The 22,113-nt window shown below is 46.4% G+C and overlaps 1 protein-coding gene across 2 annotated transcripts in view; it reads right to left on the reverse strand.

The window, feature by feature from the left end:
• The window catches only part of PHIP (PHIP subunit of CUL4-Ring ligase complex), a 2,061,705-nt gene that overhangs the window by 189,645 nt on the left and 1,849,947 nt on the right, over positions 1-22,113 (reverse strand). For both annotated transcript variants that reach the window (XM_078648101.1, XM_078648100.1), the window contains exon 40: positions 16,744-16,905. In XM_078648101.1, coding sequence (XP_078504227.1) covers positions 16,744-16,905 — 162 coding nt within the window. The remainder of the gene's footprint in view (positions 1-16,743; positions 16,906-22,113) is intronic.

A 22,113-nucleotide genomic window follows, 5' to 3' on the forward strand; every position in this document is an offset into this window, starting at 1 on the left:
GCGAATCACAGACAACATCTGGAGAGAGTCCATGATCTGGTACCATGTCATGGGTGAGTTCTCATCGCCAGTGTGGTGTCATGCACAACAAATCCCAGACATAACACTCTAGAGAGAGCCCTTGCTCTCAAGCCCCCATTACGTATCCCCTTGGCTGCACCATGCTTCAGGGTGTATTTCTAGGTCACGTGTGCTCATCACTACAGCAGCGACACACCATGGGCGATGCAGATAAAGCAACAGGATTAATAAGAGTAAGTCTTAGTGAGTTGTCCCGATCCTTTTCCATCAAAAAAGGGGTAAGGCAGGGCTGCGTACTGGCTCCCTTCCTGTTCAACCTTTATACCAACGGTCTCGAGCAGGCCATGCTTGAAGGGAGCCAGGACTTACCCCAGATCAAACATCGCTCCATACCAACGCTGCTCTATGCAGATGACTCAGTCATTTTTGCAAGGACACTCAATCAATTACAAAAGCAGCTTGATAAATATGCTTCTTTCATGGGTTCCCTTGGTCTCAAAATTAACATAAAAAAGACGTTTACTATGCATATCGGCCCCAAGGTCAAGAAACCCAGAGTGATTGTCGTGGAAAAGTCAAGACTGGAAAAGACGTCTGCCTACCCATATTTGGGGATATTGGTGGATGATTCTCTAAACTGGCGGCAGGCCACGGCCAGCAGAAAACTCCTTTTCCAACGAGCAACTACGGCTTTGATCTCCTTTTCTAGGAAATTAGGTAAACCTGCTCCCCAAGAACTTTTAAAAATCTTCTATGCTAAATGCCATAGCGTGGCCACTTACGGCGCAGGAGTCTGGGGCCACGGTCCAATTGATCCGATTCAAGTAGTAGAGAACGGGTTCGCTAAATACTTGTTGTCCCTCCTACAAAGCGCCCCGAACTATGCTACCCACAACGAGCTTGGAATGGATTATATTACAGACTATATACGTGTCCAACCAATCCTTCTATGGCAACGTATATGGTCAAAACCAGAATGTCATCTGACACGCTCGCTGATTGAGGACTGTACGGCCTTAACAAACTGGCGGAGGATTCCCTGGCTAGCATATGTGGAGAACTTTTTCAAAGACCTAGGTCGGAGTTCTTATTTTGACGACCCACCGAGTGTGGAGGATATATCCAGGAAAGATCTAAAGAAAATTAGTATGGACCACCTAAGAGAACTTCGTAGTACAACCGAGATTCAAAAACATTCTAATCTCCAAATCCAAGCAATTCAACCAGTCAATCTCATACAACCGTATTTAACATATTATTTGTCTAATTTTGAAAAATATCTTTTGACAAGATTTCGTTTTAATACTTTCTTTCGACTGGTTTCCTTTCCTCTGATACAGTGTTGGTCGAAAGACATTATGAACTGTCCGTGTGACGGAGTATCGACCCAATCAACCATACATATTATTTTTTTCTGCTTATATTATAAGACCCCACGCAGAACTTGGATACTACCACTTCTTCGATCATCTGGTCATAGGTCTTGTCACCTAGCTTACCTTTCTCTACAACTTTTGAACTCAACTCACTCTGCTAAATGTATAGCCACATTCCTAAAAAGTATCAAAATAAGAGAAACTCTTGTTTGATTTATGTGTTTTCGTGTAAATGCTTTTATGTTTTACTTGTTATGTAAAATAATTTTTTCTTTTCGATAGTTTTTATCTGTACTTTTTATGGTTGCAAACAAGTGGTAACCGAATAAAAGGAATAAAACTGAAACTGTAAGTCTTTAAATGCCTGCTCTTCTTAGATGTTTGTTTATTTGGGAATTCACAATTTAAACAACTGCTGTATTACTATACAGGGGCTTGGAGAAACCCCTTTCCAACATTCAAAGTGAAAAGAAGAGTGTTCCATCATTAGCCCCTTAAATAAGTACATTAGTTGGGTTGTTGTAAGTTTGCGAGTGTTTCCATTTGTAAACCAACAGCCAATATCTGTGACTTAATGGAGGTCTCAAAAGTTTTGAATGTTGAGTCCCCAATTCCGTCCTCCTCTTTCCTACATTTACTCAATGTAAGACCCCATGTTTTAGGTAAAAGTATTCGTAAATCTGCCCCTGCAGGTTCACTCTATCACGTGGGTTCTAATCTACACACACAGCACAAAACTTTCCAAGAGTACTCTTGGTAACCGCCCAGTAAGAGGTTTTCAAGAATACTCCTGAAACCTGCTACGCGCAATTATGTGTCTTTGTTGTTTACATGAAGTGCTTCCTGCATGCATAATTTCTGTTATATTGTGGATAGGGACAATCCCAATGTTTTTGGGCAAAGGCATTTTTCTTTCCTTTCGTCACAAAAAATATAATTTACCCCGTCGAAGAAATATTTCTACAATTCCACACATTTTGGAGGAGTTCTCTTGCATTTCTAACTAGAAAGGGCTCTCCTCCTATTCTTCACGAGAGTAAATGGGTGGGAATTAATGTGAGATAAAAACCTTACTATACACAAACTCTCAAGTTTATAGGTAATCTCAAACTTTAGAGCGTGTAAGATTTTCTTAAAGCATACTTTCACTCTTCGGAGCCGGTTAGCACTGAGAAAAAGGTGCTAATTGTTACCCAACTGAACGGTATTCCTGTTGTCGAACTCAGAAAGATGCAAGGCTGGGTTGGCCCACCAGGATTCGAACCTGTGACCGTGCGGTCGAACATAGATCATAAAGTGGATGCACCAGTTCACTCAGCATCCAGACCAGACTTCGAAGCCCCACATGATCCTACCCCTGGAGTAATGTGGCAATATTGCACATCGAAATCAATTTACGAGGGCACAATCACCTTTTGTGAATTTCTTACACTTAATATGCTTTTATGCCTGTAACCTAAACGTATTCATGTAAGCAGCCTTGTGAAACGGACACCTAGTGCCTTGAAATACAAATCCTTCCAACCTTTCCCAAGGTCCTTTGCATTCTGGAACTAGTAGTTTTATATGTCTTGGTATAAAACCAGTACTACAAGTCACAGAATGCAAAGTAAAAACCCTGGATTGGAGCAGCTTGTCACGTATGGATACAGTAAATTTGTAAGCTATGCATACACAGGTGCACAAAAAAAAACATTTTATTCCGCTACTAGTAGGGCCAAACATCTGTCCTAATTTGCTGTCCATCCTTTAATCAAAAGTGCTCGGTAAGGCCCCAACCCTATCAGATCTGCGGCACACACACCTTGTTGTCCTGGGCAGCCTCCTTGATGAAAGCAATGAATGAGCACCTGCTCTAACGACACACCTGCGGCAGACTCACCTTGTAGTCCTGGGCAGCCTCCAAATGGGAAACACTGAGTGAGCCTTGTGATCCTTGGACTCGCTACAGACCACACAGATAGGCATCTGATCCACTTCACAGAACAATTTCAGCTTCTAATCTCTTCATCTTCATGGCATACATTCTCCCCCTGGACGGTCGCACTCGGGGAGGGAAGCAGTTTCAATAGTTCCACCATGTTTCCCAGCTACCTGTTAGGTCGGAGGGTTTTGATTTGAAATGTTTCTCTGAACTGAGGATAGGGGAAGTCTGTCTGCAGCCCCTCCCAGCACCGAGTGATACAGGACAGACAGAAGGCATGTCCACACTTCACATTGACGGGGTCTGTGAAATACTCCAGACATACTGAGCACGTGGCCTCCTCCTTCAGGCTCCCGAGCTAGTTTGCAGCAGCCATGATCCTGCCGAGGAGGAAGCGCAGAGTTAAGTTTCGTTTCTCCCGGTTCCGTAAAGTGGGCGGGTCTATGTCGCTTCTTCCCTCCACGCCCCACAGAGGCGCTTCGGGTATTAACAATCACAGGTCAACGATTGTCCCTCGTAACCTGCCAGGCTTTTATCAAGCTGTGCGTTGTATTCTGGCGCATCATCCTACCGATAGAACTTAAATAAGAATGTCTGCTGAAGATATAAGACCGTCTTGTTCTTTTTCCACTAGAGGCCAGTGAAGAAACAAGTTAGGTATTGAAAAAAACTCACCGCCGCAGCCCGGCTTGAACAGGAAGCCATGCAACCTGTGTTGGGACGGGCCGCAAAAATACAGGAAGCAGACAGGAGCCTACCCCGCGCTCCTGTGCCCGTGAAGCCAGCTGGAAGATTTGCGTGTCAGCTAGCGGGGCTCCCGTGCTCCTTGAGAGCCCCGCCTGTTGCCGAGAATGACCCGCTGGTTGCCGAGAGAGAGAGAGGGACATGCGAAAATAACCCAGTGAGTGGGGTGTGAGGGGGGATGTGTGTGTGCGAGTGTGTCTGTGTGCGCGTGTGTGTGTATGCACGTGTGTGTGTATGCGTGTGTATGTATGCGTGCGTATGTATGCGTGCATGTGTATGCGTGCGTGTGTAAAAAGAGACTGGTGGGAGGGGGGAAGAGGGGATTTGTGCGCGAGTGTCTGTGTGTGTGTGCGTGCGTGCGTGCGTCTCTGTGTGCTGAGGCTTACAAGGGAGACAGGAGATGGTGAACGCGCGCGCGACCTGATCTGATTACGGCAGGGTGCGTGTGCCCATCTCTTGTCTCCCTTAGCTCGTTGTAAGCAGAACCGCCGACAATAGGGCTCGCAGCGACATCGCTTCGCGATCGTCGCAGGTGCAAGACCTAAAAAGGAGATTTAAAAATGTCCTGGCTAGTGGAAAAAATACACTTTATTCAGTTCCCTAGCTGGAAACCTTAAAAAGGGGGAATCATATAAGTTGGGGGCAAAATGTACTCCCTACTTGCTCGACATGTTTCGAACGCAGTCCCAACTGCGTTTCTCATCATACCAAATTTACCAATTTGGTATACGTTGTCTCTGGATGATAAGCCACATGAGCAAGCAAACGGGGAAGAAGGCTTCCTACTAGGAATCAATGTTTTTCATTGTGGAAAACAGGAAAGCTCTTGCCTGCATCATACCTCCGTGCTGCTCCGTGGTCATCCAGAGACTACGTATACCAAATTGGTAAATTTTTGTGGGACGATTCAACCCTTTTGGATAATACTGGCCAGCCTATTTTTGCAGTCAGTCTCCGTGCAATAATAGGCAAACTATATATCCACTAGATGCGTGTAGAGTGTAGTAGGGATCATATCTAGGTCCTGATGAGAAACGCAGTGGGGACTGCGTTCGAAACATGTCGACCAAGTAGGGAGTACATTTTGCCCCCAACTTATCTGATTCTCCCTTTTTAAGGTTTCCAGCTAGGGAACTGAATAAAGTGTATTTTTTCCACTAGCCAGGAAATGTTTAAATCTCCTTTTTTAATCTTGTAATATTCCTCACTTTCCCTATCACTCTCACATAATTCACCACACACATAGTCCTTTCACAAATAAGTGCTCCCGCGTAGTCGTAGGACGCCCCGCCCCGTAGAGGGACGGGAAGACCCCTATGATGAAGCATGACACTATGGGACTCAGTGTGTGAGGGGTATTTTAAAAACACAGTGTTTCTCTCTAACATTTCCAGAGACAAGCCCCTTTCACCTATCACAAAAGCAATTAAAAACAAAAAATAAGATACACAGGATAGCACCTCTGCATACGGCAGCAATGGCCAGCCAGCAGGACTCAGGCTTCTTTGAGATCAACCTCAAATACCTTTTTAAATCGTGGAGCAACAGTGAGTATAAACGGCGCAGTCAGGGCAGTGGGGCATGGTGCATGGGGGAGTGCATGAGTCACGGAATCATGCGTTAGCAGGATTATCCTGGTAACAAGTTCTTATTTTACTGTCCTTCGGCCTATCATGAAAAGCCAACGTGACTGGGCTTTTAATTAAACAGGGTTGAGTGCCAGCACATGGGTAAACTCCACTCCGAGGTTGGCAAAGTTAACTTTTTTTGCCAAACTTCACATTTCTAAGGGGAATTGCAAATTTCCTCAAACTCAGCCGGTGGAGTGGTGTATGCCGCACACCCGTAACAAAAAGCAAGTTCTAGTAGAAATTTAGCAATAAATAAACGAAAGTTGAAGTTCTAGATCTACGTCAGTTGGTGTAGATAGAAAAGAACGGACGCCAGCCGAGCAGGTGACACATATATGGGAACCGATGTCACGTCCTCACAAGACGGAGAGCCATGACAAACCTTGATGGCTCATTACGCCACTTGTTGATGCTGGGGGATTTTGCAGTGCAAAGGTTTTCAGAGTAAAGTCAAAGAACTATCCCTGGAAGGGTTGATATAAGGGAATACTTTAACACTTGCTAACAGTATATATTTCAAAGTAATATTAAGATCACTGGTCACAGACTAGTTTGTAACGTTCACAGTCTTTTTATTGAAAAACATATTTGTTAAAATTTCAGTGTGAATTTGATTCTACTGAAGACATAGGGATACAAAATAATAAGAGTATAACAATCTATACAATAAATTTAAAAACAAGAAAACGAAAAATACAAGATCGGATGCACCCTTGGCGAGCGCTTCACTAAGATCTAAGAGACATACGTGAATACCCACAAATTGTTATCAAGAGGCAACTGACGAGTCTGAAATATAAGGCGAACCACGGGGAAGGGGACACCTTTAATAATACAAGGTTCCCGCACGCAACAGAGTGAGAAAATATCCCATAACCAGGGAAATCTGAGTTCAAGTCAACAAACTAAGGAAGTAATATTCAACAAATCCTTTTCACCGAAAAAAATGATCGGATCAGAGCCAATTTTGAACCGCTCCCATCCTTTTCCAGGCGGTGTGTGGAAATTGACCAACACTGCGATATATAACCAGTATCCCTAAATAAAGCAAGGATATCTGTTTACTGAATCAGATGACCCCGAATGAAACTGTCCTGATGAAGGTGTAACTATATCTACGGGCTGATACACCGAAACGCGTCGACGCTTTTTGTTTTTAATAGAATTCAAGCCCCTGGGATTCTGGATATTTTGCATATTGTAATACTGGAAATCCTAGTACATCATTGTGAAGGCTTTTGAATCGTACTATCTGTAAAAATATTAGGTATTTTTCCTGCATGTGGGGTTTCCTCCTTTTCCTTTGTCTATCTTTTCTTTTTCAATGATGAAAGTATGTGGATAATTTAGAAAATGTGTATTTTTTCACCGTTCACGCTGTATAGTTTAACATGAAAATGTTTTCTTGTTTTTAAATTTAGTGTATAGATTGTTATACTCTTATTATTTTGTATCCCTAGGTTTGCAGTAGAATCAAATTCACACTGAAATTTTAACAAATACGTTTTTTAATAAAAAGACTGTGAACGTTACAAACTAGTCTGTGACCAGTGATCTTAATATTACTTTGAAATATATACTGTTAGCGAGTGTTAAAGTATTCCCTTATATCAACCCTTCCAGGGATAGTTCTTTGACTTTACATTGTCCCTAGTACCCTGTTCCCTGGAACTTGTGGGGTCTTCTCTCAATTTATTGACAAAGGTTTTCAGATACAGTCAGATGCCTGGAGGTAGGCATCTGCAGTTAGAAGTCTATATTAGAAAACTCTCACATTGCGTGCTCTTGGAAGAGGCGAAAACATCCAACGCCACAATCAGGTAGTACAGCCATTCCTGATCCGCTAGTCATCGATGACTGAGTTGCTCTGATCTAGCATTTAAAGATCTCACCATTTGTTTCACGACCATAGAAATGTCCTGGCGAGTTGGCAACTTCCAGAAGCGCAGAGCTTCCTGGCTCAGGACCCATGCCTTCACTCCGCCTTGCCTCTATGGCGGGAGTGTTGTCTGTGAGAATCTGTAGTAGCCTCCTTTTAATTGATGGTGGGATGGCCTTCAACACCAAACTGAACACCCCCATTCAAATTGCTGTGGAGTCAGCTTTCCACCGGAAACCAGAGCCCTCTGATCTCTTTAGAATCGATAGTTAAAAGTATACATCAGAATGAACCTACTTTTTTTGGGGGGGAGGGTCTAGGAATCTTTTTGGATATGGAATCCACATCAAAAAATGCGAGGAGGAGCTTAGCGCGCAACAGAGATGGCCGCGTGAGCACAGGGCTCCCGAGGACCCTCGCTGCCTCCCGCATTTATCCTGGATAATATCCTGTTTTGATGGAAGATCATTGAAGACACAACCCGGCTGATGTACTAGCAGGTTTTTGGGTCGGAATCGGACGCAGGGTCCCAGAGTTTTGCCGTCTTGAAATTTGCGGCCTTCTCAATGGAACAGCCTGGACCTTGAGTTGTAACAGTGCCCAGGTCGTAATTTAACAACAATGGCTTGAGGGGATCAGATCACAGCCTCACTTCACTTTCGGTTTCGTTTCTCCTGCGCACACCCTCATATCTGCGGTGTGTCTGTTGATCGGACGAGCTTCGTCACCAGCTCATTGAGCTCCGAGCTGGCGACTGTTTGGCTGTGGTCTCCATTGGCTCAACTTTGCCTCCTGTATTCTTGTGTGTGAATTTTTAAGGAGCCATTTGGACCAGATACCGAGCCTCCCTCCGGGGCACCCGACTCGCCATGACGGGCAAGCCTGAGGGTGAGAAACGGAAAGTCAAGACCACCATCGGTGGAGGGTCAACCCAGACGAATGTCATGGATCGCTGTACACTCTCTAAAGGATCCCCTGGTGGCGCACCTAAGACTCGTGAGGAGGCTGTCGACGATCCAGCTGTATTGGCGGACTTAACGGTACAGGACGTGATGGGCGCCATTGCTGGTTTTCAGTCTTCCATTGGCCAACAGTATGAAGCCTTGGCTCTGAAGTTAGACACGGTGGCTATTGATGTTAACCTCATTCGAACTGATCTGGCCAAGACAAATGAGAAGGTGAAGTCATTGGACCTAAAGACATCCAGCCTTACCACGGATGTGTCCGACTTGCAAACAGAAGTGCACAACCTTAGATCTGCTAATGACTTTTTTGCTCGTCGCTTGGAGGATTTTGAAGGCCGTGCACGGCGCAATAACGTGCGTATTATTGGGGTCCCGGAAGATTCTAGTTCACTCGCCACTGATCTTCGAGTGGAGAACCTCATTCTTAATCATCTCGCACCCAAGGGCCTGAGCAAATTCTTTGCCATCGAACGTGCGCACAGAGTGCCAGGGGGACAGGCGAAGCCCGGTTTCCCCCCCCGTCCGATTATTGCACGGATCTTCAACTTTAGAGATCGCGACGCCATTTTGCAGGCGGCCCGGACAAATGGCCCTACGCAGTTTGAGAACGCTGCTGTGAACTTTTATCCGGACTTCTCTCAATCAGTCCAGAAACAACGTATGGGATTTCAAGGTGTGAAACGGCGACTAAGAGACATGGAACTAAAATATGCTATGTTATTCCTGGCCCGACTGCGTGTTGAATATGACAATCGAACATTCTTCTTTGTCAGGCCTGAGGAAGCAAGTGATTGGTTGGACACTTTGCCGACTCGCCGTGCTGGCCAGGAACATGCTGGTGGTGCTGAAGGGGGACTGATGGACCAAGAATGATTATGGCGCCTGTGTCCGGAACACTACTCAACGTAACCAGCTGAGGCTCACTGACTTTTTTGATCATTCCATTCATATCTTGGGAGGTTGCGGGGATGGCGGGACCCTTTCCTCCTCTGGGGTTTTTCTTTGTGTAGATTAGTTCTTTGTTTGTAATTGTTAGGGCGACAGGCACACTGCAAATTGGGGTGGCTTTTGAGTCGGTGCAGGGTGGGGGGGGGGAGTTGTGTTGGGAACCTTGGGGGGAGGGAGGGACATGTTCTGGGATTGTTTGTTTTTTCTTTTTCAAGGCAAGGTACTTTCATTATTTTTGACATTGGTGTGATGCTCGTTTTGCGATGGGAGTTCGTCGGGGATCTGGATGGGGGGTAGAGGGTTGAGGGTATTATGCTGGAATGTCAATGGGTTGGGTGATCGCATATAGAGAGGGGTGGTTATGCAGCTGTTGCGGCGCCTTTCGCCTGATGTCGTTTTGCTACAGGAGACACACTTGATCGGAAACACTTGTCACGCTCTTAATAGACGGGGTTATCGTCTTGCTGCCCATTCTGGATTTACATCTAGTTCTAGAGGAGTGGGTATCCTGCTTAGGGTTTCCCTCCCCCTCGAGGGTGATGATGTGATCCTTGATGCCAGGGGTCGATATGTTGCACTTGTCGGGCGGTGGGAGGGGAAACCCATATCGGTGTCTGTTTATGTCCCCCCGGGCTTACAATCCACGACATTTACGGACATGGGGCGGATGGTTCTGGACCTCCCGGAGGGTGTTTTGATACTGGGTGGTGATTTTAACTCCGTCATTTCTGGCAGGATGGACCGCTATCCCCCCCCCGACCGCTATCCCCCCCGAGATCTTCCTGCTGCGCAATCCTGGTTGGGTGACTTCCTGGAAACATTGGGACTCATAGACTGTTGGAGACTAATGCATCCAGAGCAAACACAGTTTACTTTCCATTCGGGAGCTCATGGTAGTCTTTCTAGATTGGATTATATCCTGATACCGGCGGCGCTGTCCCCCTCGGTTGGAGAGATCAGACACTTGGCCCGGGTTATATCGGACCATTCCCCTATTTGGTTTCATTTTAATCTTAGCATCGAGGCCGAAGGGAGGGGGGTGGCTCCGATTAACCCCTGGTATCTTCTTAACCCTAAGACTCACACTGAATTGATTAAATCATTTGATCTGTATTTTACTGAGAATGCTGGTTCTGTATCCTCGCCTGTCTCGTTGTGGGAAGCTTTTAAGACTGTGATCAGGGGACAGGCATTGTCTTTGGTGGGGTGTGCCAAGAAATGTAAGAATGAGGCAATTGTTCAGTTCAGAACTGAAATCACAGACCTGGAGACTGCATTGGAGCGGGAGGTGTCTCGAGAAGCATTACATGTCCTCCGCCTTAAACAATTAGAATATAAAACTTTGGTTACTGATGCGGCAAAGACGATGAGTCGGGAACAGCAGGGACGGCTCTATGATGTGGGTGATAAAGCAGGGAAATTGATTGCCTGGCTAGACAGAAGGGAGAGAGCGAATCGAGTGGTTCCGGTGATTGAGACATGTGGTGGTGTGAGTGTAACTGACCCTGTCGAAATTGTTGAATGCTTTGCTGATTATTTTCGAGAGGTCTATACCTCGGTGTCCGACAGGCCCAAGGAGGATTCGCAGTTGTTGCTTCGGGATATAGCACTTCCATGTTTGTCGGAATCGGATCGGGACTGTTTGGATGCCACGCCCTCAGTGGATGAGGTGGCTCTCGCGCTACGCTCCCTTCGTTCTGGCAAGGCTCTGGGTCCCAATGGCCTTCCTGTTGAATTGTATAAGTTACGCCCTGATACTCTAGCTCCCTATCTCCGTGATATGTTTTTGGCGGTGAGAGATAATGGCTCCCTCCCTAGAGATCAGCGTCTTGCGACCATTGTGGTGATCCACAAGGAGGGTAAACCACGAGATCGCTGCTCGTCTTATAGACCCATTTCGCTCTTAAATGCAGAGCCCAAGATCCTCGCCAAACTGCTTGCTAATCGTCTGATTACGGTTATTAGCGACCTGATTCATCCGGATCAATCGGGTTTTATCCCGCACCGTAACACGGCATTAAATTTGCGACGTCTACATGGTGTTCTTGCGAGGGCTCCGACGCTGCGTGAACCGGCCATCTTGGCGTCCCTGGACGCCACGATGGCCTTTGATACAATCGAGTGGTCTTATCTCTGGGCGGTACTCGCCAAATTTGGATTCGGCGCAGGTTTTATTGGTTGGGTCAAACTCCTGTATGAAACGCCACTGGCACAGGTGGTGGTTAATGGTCGCGTCTCCGTGCCTTTTACTCTTGGGAGGGGCACGCGGCAGGGTTGTCTGTTGTCTCCGCTCCTCTTTGCTTTGGCGTTGGAGCCTCTCGCCGATTGGTTACGGTGGGAACCTTCAATGAAGGGTATATGCTGGACGCCGGAATTTGAGGATCGCATTTCCTTATACGCGGATGATATTCTATTGTACCTTACATCTCCCCAAAAATCGCTCAACGTATTGTTTGACGTACTTAACTCCTTCGGGAAGAACTCGGGCCTAATCATCAATTGGTCGAAATCCTACATTTATGTACTTGCGGGTGATGTCCCTCGTTTGCCACGGGGCTGTCCCATCCAGTTGTCGCAGTCTGGCTTTAAGTACTTGGGTGTGTTTATCTCGATGGATCCGGCGGTCCGCTATGAACGTAATTTACTCAACCCACTCCAACGGTTACGCTCTGATGTAGCGCGTTGGCGTAAATTACCGTTATCTCCCTTAGGGCGTGCGGCCCTTTTTAAAATGTTTTCCATACCGCGGTTCCTATATGCCCTCCAGAATAGTTTTGATGTCATCCCGTCGAAATATTTTCGGGAAATAGAATCGTTGCAGAGGCAACTAATATGGGACGGACGTTCACGCATAGCTCTTCCGAAATTGACACTTCCCTGGTATGATGGCGGTATAGCCCTCCCGGATATTCGCAGGTATTATTGGGCTTCCCACCTTGCTGCCATCAACCACGGGATGTATGGCCCGGCGTTGAATCCAGCATTTGAAATGCATAAGTGGCTGCTCCCGGGTGTTGATTACTACAGAGCACTTTATTCGGGACCCTCTCGTTCACAACTCACGGGACCTACCGCTATAGCCATGTGGGTATGGCATAGCGCAACGACGGCTATGGGCTGGAGTGATAAATTAACTGGTGCGACACCGCTCTATGCCTCTGCGAGGCTGGGTGGCCTATGGAAGACGAAGGGATTTGATAAGTGGGACATGATCGGTATTGGTAAAGTGCGTGATCTCTGGGTTAAAGGCAGGGTGAAGGCCTTCTCGGATCTTCAAATAGAGTATAAGTTGAGCGACAGGGAAAAATTTCGTTATATCCAGGTACGCCATGCCCTGAACTCCGTGTTGCCAGTGGGTAGTGATATTCCGGATTCCTCCCCTCTCGAAGACCGTATACTAGACGGTTATGTGCCAGATAGTACTATCTCACTATTCTATAAGAAAATGATTAATGACCGATTGAGTCTGCTCGATCGCCTCCGTGAGGCCTGGATTGCTGATGGTATCGAACTGGATGACGAGGACTGGCAGTCTGCAATCTCCTCTCCCAAGGAGGTGGCGATTCCGGCCCGCCTCCGTCTGGTCCAACTCAAGATCCTCCACAGAATCTATGTCACGGTCCCCGTCTGATCCATATGGGCTACTCCACGGATGGCATGTGTCGACGTGGGTGTGGTCTCCTTGGCACCTATCTCCATATTATATTGGAATGCCCTGAGGTGGTGCGATTTTGGAAACGTATACATGAGATTATGGATGAAGTTACGGGTGTGGTGATGATGCCGGAAGCCCGACAATGTTTGTTGAATGTATGGGGTCCGAATGACTATGACGTGTCACAGCTTAGGTGGGTGACTCTGGCCAATATGGTTGCGAAGAGGGATATTGCTCAGTTGTGGGGATCCCCTAGGCCTCCTACAGTGACTGCTTGGAAAGAGAGTCTGGACTGGTGCATGTTCAGGGAGAAAACAGTGTATATGGCAAGAGGCAGGCCCAAAAAATGGGGGAAGATTTGGAACCCTTGGAACTCATACCGTGGAGATATTTGTGCGCCCCCACTTACTGCTATTCCTAGTCCTACCCAGTCGCCCTGACTACATTCCTTCTAGCTGTGATATATTGTGCTGCTCATATGCATTTCTGCCTCTGCCTCCCTCCCCTCATCTGTATTCAAAGATTCTTTTCTCCTGCTGTCATGTTTCTCCCGTCCTCCTTGAGCGCATACCTAATGGCTGTATTATTACTGTAATGCCTTGATTGTATGTTCTATGTTTTGTTTCTTTGTGTTTCAAATAATAAAAAGTTACAACAACAAAAAAAAGGAAAATGCTGCTCGTTACAAATGGAGGTCTCTAGTTGGTAGAGGTAGGTACCTTTGCCCAAATAGGGACCCTTGATTCTAGTAAGGGTAAGGGGGATACACACTTTAGATAACCCCTGCTCAACCCTGGGTAGCTTGGCACGAGCAGACAGGCTTATTCCAAAAGCAACATGTTAAGTATTTGTACTGAAAACACAGAGTAATACAGTGATAACACCCCAAATGGACACCACACCAGTTTAGAAAATGAAAGTATTTTTATCTAAACTCAACAAGACCAAAACGACAAAACTCCAAGTTACAGGTAATAAAATATGACTTTTAGAACAGTTATTGCAAAAATAAAGGATATAGTAAACAAACAGCTCCACCAGGGGCTATTGCGATGTGACCGCAATAAATCTAAAGTACAGACCCCCCAAGCAAACAGTACCTTGGAAACAAAGTCTATGATGATGCACGGCATCATGGAGGAGAGGCGTTGGTGCTGAGGTCGAGGCCGGCTCGCTGGCTGCCACGGGTGAGGCGAGGGGTCGTGTCCGCAAGGACGTGACATGTTGAATCCAGGACAGGAGAAGACAGTTGCGTCAGCAGTGAGGTGTCAGATCTGGTAACAATGCAAAGTCAGCGAGTTTGTGGAGTCACTCTTGGCAGTTATCGGCACCACGATATCAGGATGCTGGCGAGGACAGACGATGTGAGCAATGGTGTCGGAAAATGCAGATAACTGCAGGCATAGGAGCTGCAGTGCAGGTCAGGCGGTGCGTCCTGCACTTCAAGAGCTGTGTCCCTGGCCTTGATGCAGGTTACAGCGTCATAGCGGCATCACTGATCGCATTGGAGACAGGTTTTCTTACTTGTCTAAGGTTTCTTCCAGGTCCCAACAGTAGGAATATTCTCTGGAGGCCCGAAACTGGAATAGCCACCTCCTGCCAGGTCAGAACTCTCCGCTGTAGAGTTCAGCGGAGCTGGTGGTGAAGTCTGTGTGTCCCTGAGATTTCAGAACAGAAGGCTAGTACACTCAGGCCCTTGAGGATTCTTCTTGAAGCAGGTTCACAGCAAATTTTCAGTCTCTGTCCTTTCCTTGGTAAAAACAGTAACTGTAGGCCAACCCCACACAGCAAAAGAGGCAGTACTCCTCCCCACAGCTCTTCTCCTTGGCAAAGGTTCCTCTTGAGTCCAGAAGTGATCTAGAGTTCTGGGGTTTAAGGTGTACTACTTATACCCAATTTTGTCTTTAATCTCTTTGTGCAAGGGTCTCTGAGCCCCGTCGAAACCAGTGCTGTCCTCACTGGTGCAGTATGACCACAGGGGGTGGAGACAGCATTGTGAAAAGGAGACAGGCCCTAATCAGGTGCAAGGGAATCTCCTCCCACTACTCTAAATGCATCCAAGCCTCAATCAGCTCAGCTCATAGTCATCCAGGAAGTGCCAGGCACACCTCAAACCCCCACCCCCCTACCCCCCACCCCAGTGGCTGTCTACAGTGAATGCACATCCCCAGCCCCTGTCACACTGAAACCAGATAGTCAATCCACAAATAGGCAGAGCACACAGTATGGTTAAACAAGAAAACGCCTACTTTCTAAAAGTGGCATTTTCAAACACACAATTTAAAAAAACATATTTACTAAAAGATGTATTATTAAATTCTGAGTTCAGAGAGCCTAAACTTTACTTCTCTATTTTGTCACAATGGGAAGGTATACTTGTAAGATGTTACGAAGAATCTCCCATTCCATCCTATGGGGTAGATCGCCTTTCAATAGTGAAAAACAACATTTACATATTTTACTATCAGAACATGTCACACACACCAGTATATGTCTACCTTTCACATACACTCGACCCTGTGGTACCTTGGGCCTACCATAGTATTGCCTTACATGTAAGAAAAGAGAAAGTTAGGGCCTGGCAAGTGGGTGCAATTGCAAGGTCTACATGGCAGTTTAAAAGTGTGCAGAGACACTGCAGTGGCTGGTCTGAGATACCTTTTCAGGGCTACTCTTGTGGGTGGCACAATCAGTGCTGCAGGCCCACTAGCAGCATTTGATTTACAGGTCCAGGCCGACTTAATGCACTTTACTAGGGACTAAACAGTAAACCAAATATGCCAATCAGGGAGAATCAACTGTAATAACAATTTACACTGGGAGCACTTGCACGTTGACACTGATCAGCAGAGGCAAAGTGCCCAAAGCATCTAAGCCAGCAAAAAAGAAATCCAGCACAGAATCAAACATAAAGGAGGTAGAGGCAAAAAGTAAGGGAAAGCCATGCCAAAGATGCCAAGTCTAACATTGCTACTTTTTCAATGCCAGATGACTGCAGTAGCTGGAAGCTGCACACCCTATTTCAATGTAATATATAGCACCATGCCCCAATTAGTGCAGCAGCCCTTGAAGTAAAAGACCACCCAAAGTCAGCTAGTGCCAAAGTTGAACTCGAGCTGGGAGATGAAAAAGAGGATTATTAACAAGACCAGGGTACGATGAATGATGCTCTCAGTGTGAGCACACAGAGGCACAGAGGAACCTTTGAGGTAGAGCAGTGATTGCTCCACAGGAAGCAAATGTAGGAAGTATAAAGGCACTAAAAAGTTCCACATGGGCCTCATTCAAGCCGGGTGGGAAATGTCACCTCAGGCTTAGGCTGCAATTTTTCCAACCCAATCCAAAAACTCCATACTAGTTCTATACAGATTTTTGTTTTTAACCAAGAGGACGAAGCGTAGTCATGGTTCTTGTGTTTCTTTCTCCTTGAGTAGTGATAGTAATTTTCTTCGACTTGTAAGTGCTCTGGGATGAAACATGGCACTTTTTGGAGGGAAACACACTTTGCTCTCTTCTCCTAATGGCAAAAGGCCAAGAAAAAATACAGTGACATATCTGTCAATTGTTTTTATACTTCTTTGAAAAGAAAAATGACCTTACCTTGCTTATTGCTTAAACACATCTTCACTTTATGTTTGATTTGCTTTTCTTTCACTGGATTCTCTCGAGATACGTTATTTCTGGTGCTTAAGGTAGAGATTCCTGTCATGGGGTTACTTGGCACTCTTATGTTCTTGAACTGTTTAAAAGAACTTTCCAGCACTATAACAAAACATAAGATATACATGTAAGATATGCCTACCAGAGGACAAAACTGACAAACTGAAGAAAACATTACTTACCTTTGGTAGTCAACTTTCTGGTAGATATATACCAGAGGAATCCTCACTTGTTGAATATCTCAAGGAGTCAGACTGGATTAGTGAACTTTTTCCTAGCTTTCCCGAGCTGGTAGGGGGCACTGGCTCAATTTAGGCACTTTTAGTGCTAGAGGCACTCCTATGTTTTGAAACTACGTGATGACCTTTGACTACCATGATTTTTATTGTCTTTTGCTGTTTTTCCTTATCCTAGCCTGAATGTACTACATCATTTTTCCCTGCATGTGCTTTTTTCCTTGAAGATGTATTTTGTGTAATCTTGTCAAAAACAAAAAATGCTGCTCTTTACAAATGGGGGTCTCTAGTTGGTAGAGGTAGGTACTTTTGCCCAAATAGAGACCCTTGATTCTAGTCAGGGTAAGGGGGAATACACACTTTAGATAACCCCTGCTCAACCCTGGGTAGCTTGGCACGAGCAGACAGGCTTATTCCAAAAGCAACATGTTAAGTATTTGTACTGAAAACACAGAGTAATACAGTGATAACACCCCAAATGGACACCACACCAGTTTAGAAAATGAAAGTATTTTTATCTAAACTCAACAAGACCAAAACTACAAAACTCCAAGCTACAGGTAATAAAATATGACTTTTAGAACAGTTATTGCAAAAATAAAGGTTGTAGTAAACAAACAGCTCCACCTGGGGCTATTGCGATTTGACCGCAATAAATCTAAAGTACAGATCCCCCAAGCAAACAGTACCTTGGAAACAAAGTCTATGATGATGCACGGCATCATGGAGGAGAGGCATTGGTGCTGAGGTCGAGGCCGGCTCGCTGGCTGCCACGGGTGAGGCGAGGGGTTGTGTCCGCAAGGACGTGACATGTTGAATCCAGGACAGGAGAAGACAGTTGCGTCAGCAGTGAGGTGTCAGATCTGGTAACAATGCAAAGTCAGCGAGTTCGTGGAGTCACCCTTGGCAGTTATCGGCACAACGATATCAGGATGCTGGCTATGACTGCGACGATGTGAGCAATGGTATCGGAAAATGCAGATAACTGCAGGCATAGGATCTGCAGTGCAGGTCAGGCGGTGCGTCTTGCACTTCAAGAGCTGTTTCCCTGGCCTTGGTGCAGGTTACAGCATCATAGCGGCATCACTGATCGCATTGGAGACATGTTTTCTTACTTGTCTTAGGTTTCTTCCAGGTCCCAACAGTAGGAATAATCTCTGGAGGCCCGAAACTGGAATAGGCACCTCCTGACAGGTCAGAACTCTCCGCTGTAGAGTTCAGTGGAGCTAGTGGTGAAGTCTGTGTGTCCCTGAGATTTCAGAACAGAAGGCTAGTACACTCAGGCCCTTGAAGATTCTTCTTGAAGCAGGTTCACAGCAAATTTTCAGTCTTTGTCCTTTCCTTGGTAAAAACAGCAACTGTAGGCCAACCTCACACAGCAAAAGAGGCAGTACTCCTCACCACAGCTCTTCTCCTTGGCAAAGGTTCCTCTTGAGCCCAGAAGTGATCTAGAGTTCTGGGGTTTAAGGTGTACTACTTATACCCAATTTTGTCTTTAATCTCTTTGTGCAAGGGTCTCTGAGCCCCGTCTAAACCAGTGCTGTCCTCACTGGTGAAGTATGACCACAGGGGGTGGAGACAGGCCCTAATCAGGTGCAAGGGAATCTCCTCCCACTACTCTTAATGCATCCACGCCCCAATCAGCTCAGCTCAGTCATCCAGGAAGTGCCAGGCACACCTCATACCCCCACCCCCCTACCCCCCACCCCAGTGGCTGTCTACAGTGAATGCAGACAGTCAATCCACAATCCACACACAGTATGGTTAAACAAGAAAATGCCTACTTTCTAAAAGTGGCATTTTCAAACACACAATTTAAAAAACATATTTACTAAAAGATGTATTAATACATTCTGAGTTCAGAGAGCCTAAACTTTATTTCTCTATTTTGTCCCAATGGGAAGGTATACTTATAAGGTGTTACGAAGAAACTCCCATTCCATCCTTAATGTGGCTGTAGGCCTGCTAATCAGACCCGCAGCCCTGCTGTTCTCTCTCGAAATTCACACCATGTACTTTAGGTACATCACCAATTGGGATTTGGGTCACTCTGTTGCGTCCCTTTTACAGTGTACTATAGGTACCCAGGGCATAGGTGCACCCAAGGCCTACCAGGGGCTGCAGCATATTTTTACCACTCCTGGCTGGCCATCCAAACTGACACAACTGGCTGATCACTCAGCTGGGGCAAGGTCGTGTAATCACCCCTTGCTTAGATATAGTATTCCTATGTCTAACCTTAAATCTAGACACATATATACCTATAGGTCACTCCTATGGCAGGCCTTAACAATCCTGAAGGAAGAGTGCTTGGTTTTATGTGAGATGGTGCTCTAGCATGAGCTGAGCCTGTCTGCAGCTTTCGGAACCATGTCCTTATAGCTGTTCTAGGGTATTGAAATACCATATACTCTTAAGTGCATTATGAACCTCGCGGTCAGATGCTAACTTTGGTTTGGCTTTATCAAAACATGTTGTGTAAGGTGTCATATGCTTTGGAATACTACCTCCTCGCCAGTTCTGGTGACGGGGATAGCATTCCACCCTTCTAGAGAGAGAAGACATGTTACTTCCATTAATCCCGGTTAAAGTTAACCAGAGCCTCAGCATCACAAAATGGATGCTGCTGCCACAGACACAAGTCTGACCTCCTGCTGCTGGGAGTCCCTCCAGTCACGGAGGCTTGGACAATAGGTTTCCTGTCACAGGGAGGTGCTAGCAACACCTCAGACAGGCTATAGTGTATTGGGGCAGGGAGGGCTGAATGAAATGAGACACTGCCTGGGGCACACAAGGTGTCCCATGCATAGTCCAGTTCAAACCAGTGCTGGGGCACTCCAGCCCCAGCTCTGGCGTGAAATTGGACAAAGAGAAAGGGGTGTAACCACCCCCTTCCTGGGTCCCACCCATAGGAGGGACCTAGCAGGTAATCCAGCCCCTAGATTTGTTATATAGGTAGGAGCTGAGTCCCAAGACTTTAGATTTATCCTGACTGAAACTCTGATACGAAACTCTGGACCTTCGACATCCTACTCGACGTAGAAGACTGAAGAATCTCCCTTGTGGTCAAGGAGTGACCACCCTGTGCAAGCAGGCACCATCAAGCGCTCAACGGTTTGCTTTGTCGTTGCTTCCGCCGGAGTCCGAACACAGAACCTGACAAGATCCAGACCCAGACTTCCTTCAGCCCGATCCACAGCCACAGCAAAGCTGAGACCCGTGGAGGCGACGCGAGACGTGGGACCGGCCATCTTGGAAAGCCAGCAAAACGCTTTCCGTGCAGCTTCTGAGGCACCCTCGAAGTTGTGCATTGGGGATTGAGAAGACCCAGCCCCGAGCATCAACTGCACCACAGATCACCTCTCCACACTCATCAAGTGCTGCGTGGGGCCCTTTTGCATTTTCCTGCTCGATGCGTCTGTCCAGTCACTTGCCCGTTGGCTAGTGGCCCCTGTGACGACGAAACCCAAAATCTACACTGCTGGTCTGGTTGCTCCAGACTGGCCCTTGCTTCCCTCCAAAGGAGAAGCCCCTTAGTCCTTGCTGGCCTGAGTAAGATGCCCTCTTCGAATCCTGTTGTGGGTTGCCTTTGCCAAGGCTTGTTGACTCCAATCCGGAAGCCGACACCGCCGACAGTGAGAGCCTTTTTGGGACAGTCTGTGCCCAGCTCCTGGTCGTCGTCGACACCTCCTGGTCCACGTGGCAGCAGAGACAAGCTTCACGACATCGCCTGATTGCTTCCCGACATCGCCTGGTTCCATCCTGGTCACTGGCTAGTGACCCAGACTCTGTCCGCTCTGCTTTCAGGTACTCCTCATCCTCGATCCGCCCTTGGATCCAACCGGACTCTTCTCTCCTGGTCGCCTGCAGCATCTTTTCTCCAAGGCTCAATAGGAATCCACGACGAAACCCGACACTTTGGGACCTATGCACCCGCTTCCTGTGGGTGAGCTAACGCGAGTACTTCGGTGCTCCTGTGAAAATTGACTATCCTAGTGTCCTAGTTTCAAGTGGTTAGTTCCTAGTCCAGTCAGAAGACTCCTAAATCTTTAACTTTCTAACTTTACGCACCCATTGACTCCTATGTGTGCACGCGTGTGCCTTTAGACTCTGCACACGCATCCCGTGGGCCTCCTGCTTCCTAACTACTGTTAGTCCAGTGTAGCCCCAGCGATTCCCAAGGCCCTAGGCCTTCCAACTGTTCGTGACGTGGTTCTTATACCACTATTTTAGTATATGGTTTAGCGGGCCACCAGGGCCTATCCATATGGTGCAACTTATGGTATGTTATATTGAGTTACTTGTTATGCGCTTGTGCCTCTGCCCTCATAAAGAGTTCAGAGGATTGCTTTAGAAATAAACACATATATTTTGAATATATAACCTGTGTGGTGTCCTTTCATTTGGTATTAAAGGGATTGCATATGGTAAAACAGCTGGCTTCACATGCCCTCTGGAGTTTAGCCTAAGATTGCTTTTGTCCATGCTACCACAAGGATAGCTGGTCTATAAGGTTGACTTTACAACCATCACCATAAAGGTTGTTTGGACTGGTGCAAGGTGCTCACTAGAATAGTGAACATCATATACCAGGCAAACTTCTCACATTGGTGTACAGCGGTTGGGAATTGAGCTTGCTGTTGTTTTACCAATTGTAATCTTTGAGATATCATTTGAAAGATCACATTAGGTACCATAGGTACATATAACAAGACTTAGAATACATAAGTGCTACTGAACTTAGTTGTTGTAGACCAAAGGGCCTAGCACACCCTGACTACAACTCCTAGAGAGGTTCTAGTAGAAAACAGTGTAGGTAGGTGCACACACCACACCTCACTAGAATCATGTCTACCACTGGTGAGCCAAGTATGACTCTTCCTGTGGGGAGCGACCCTCCCAGGACACCCTCTAGATATGAAATGCTCAACTTCCAAGAGATGAGACACTTGTGTACCTCAAGGAGATCGAAGGAATATGCTACTTACCAGTATGCATCTGTTTTTGGCATGTAGAGCTGCAGAGTTGTACACTTAGCAATAGACCGCCACCTGGTGTTGGGCTCGGATGATTG

The sequence above is a fragment of the Lissotriton helveticus genome, chromosome 6 (genome assembly GCF_964261635.1).
Source record: "Lissotriton helveticus chromosome 6, aLisHel1.1, whole genome shotgun sequence".
Taxonomy (NCBI): Eukaryota; Metazoa; Chordata; class Amphibia; order Caudata; family Salamandridae; genus Lissotriton; species Lissotriton helveticus.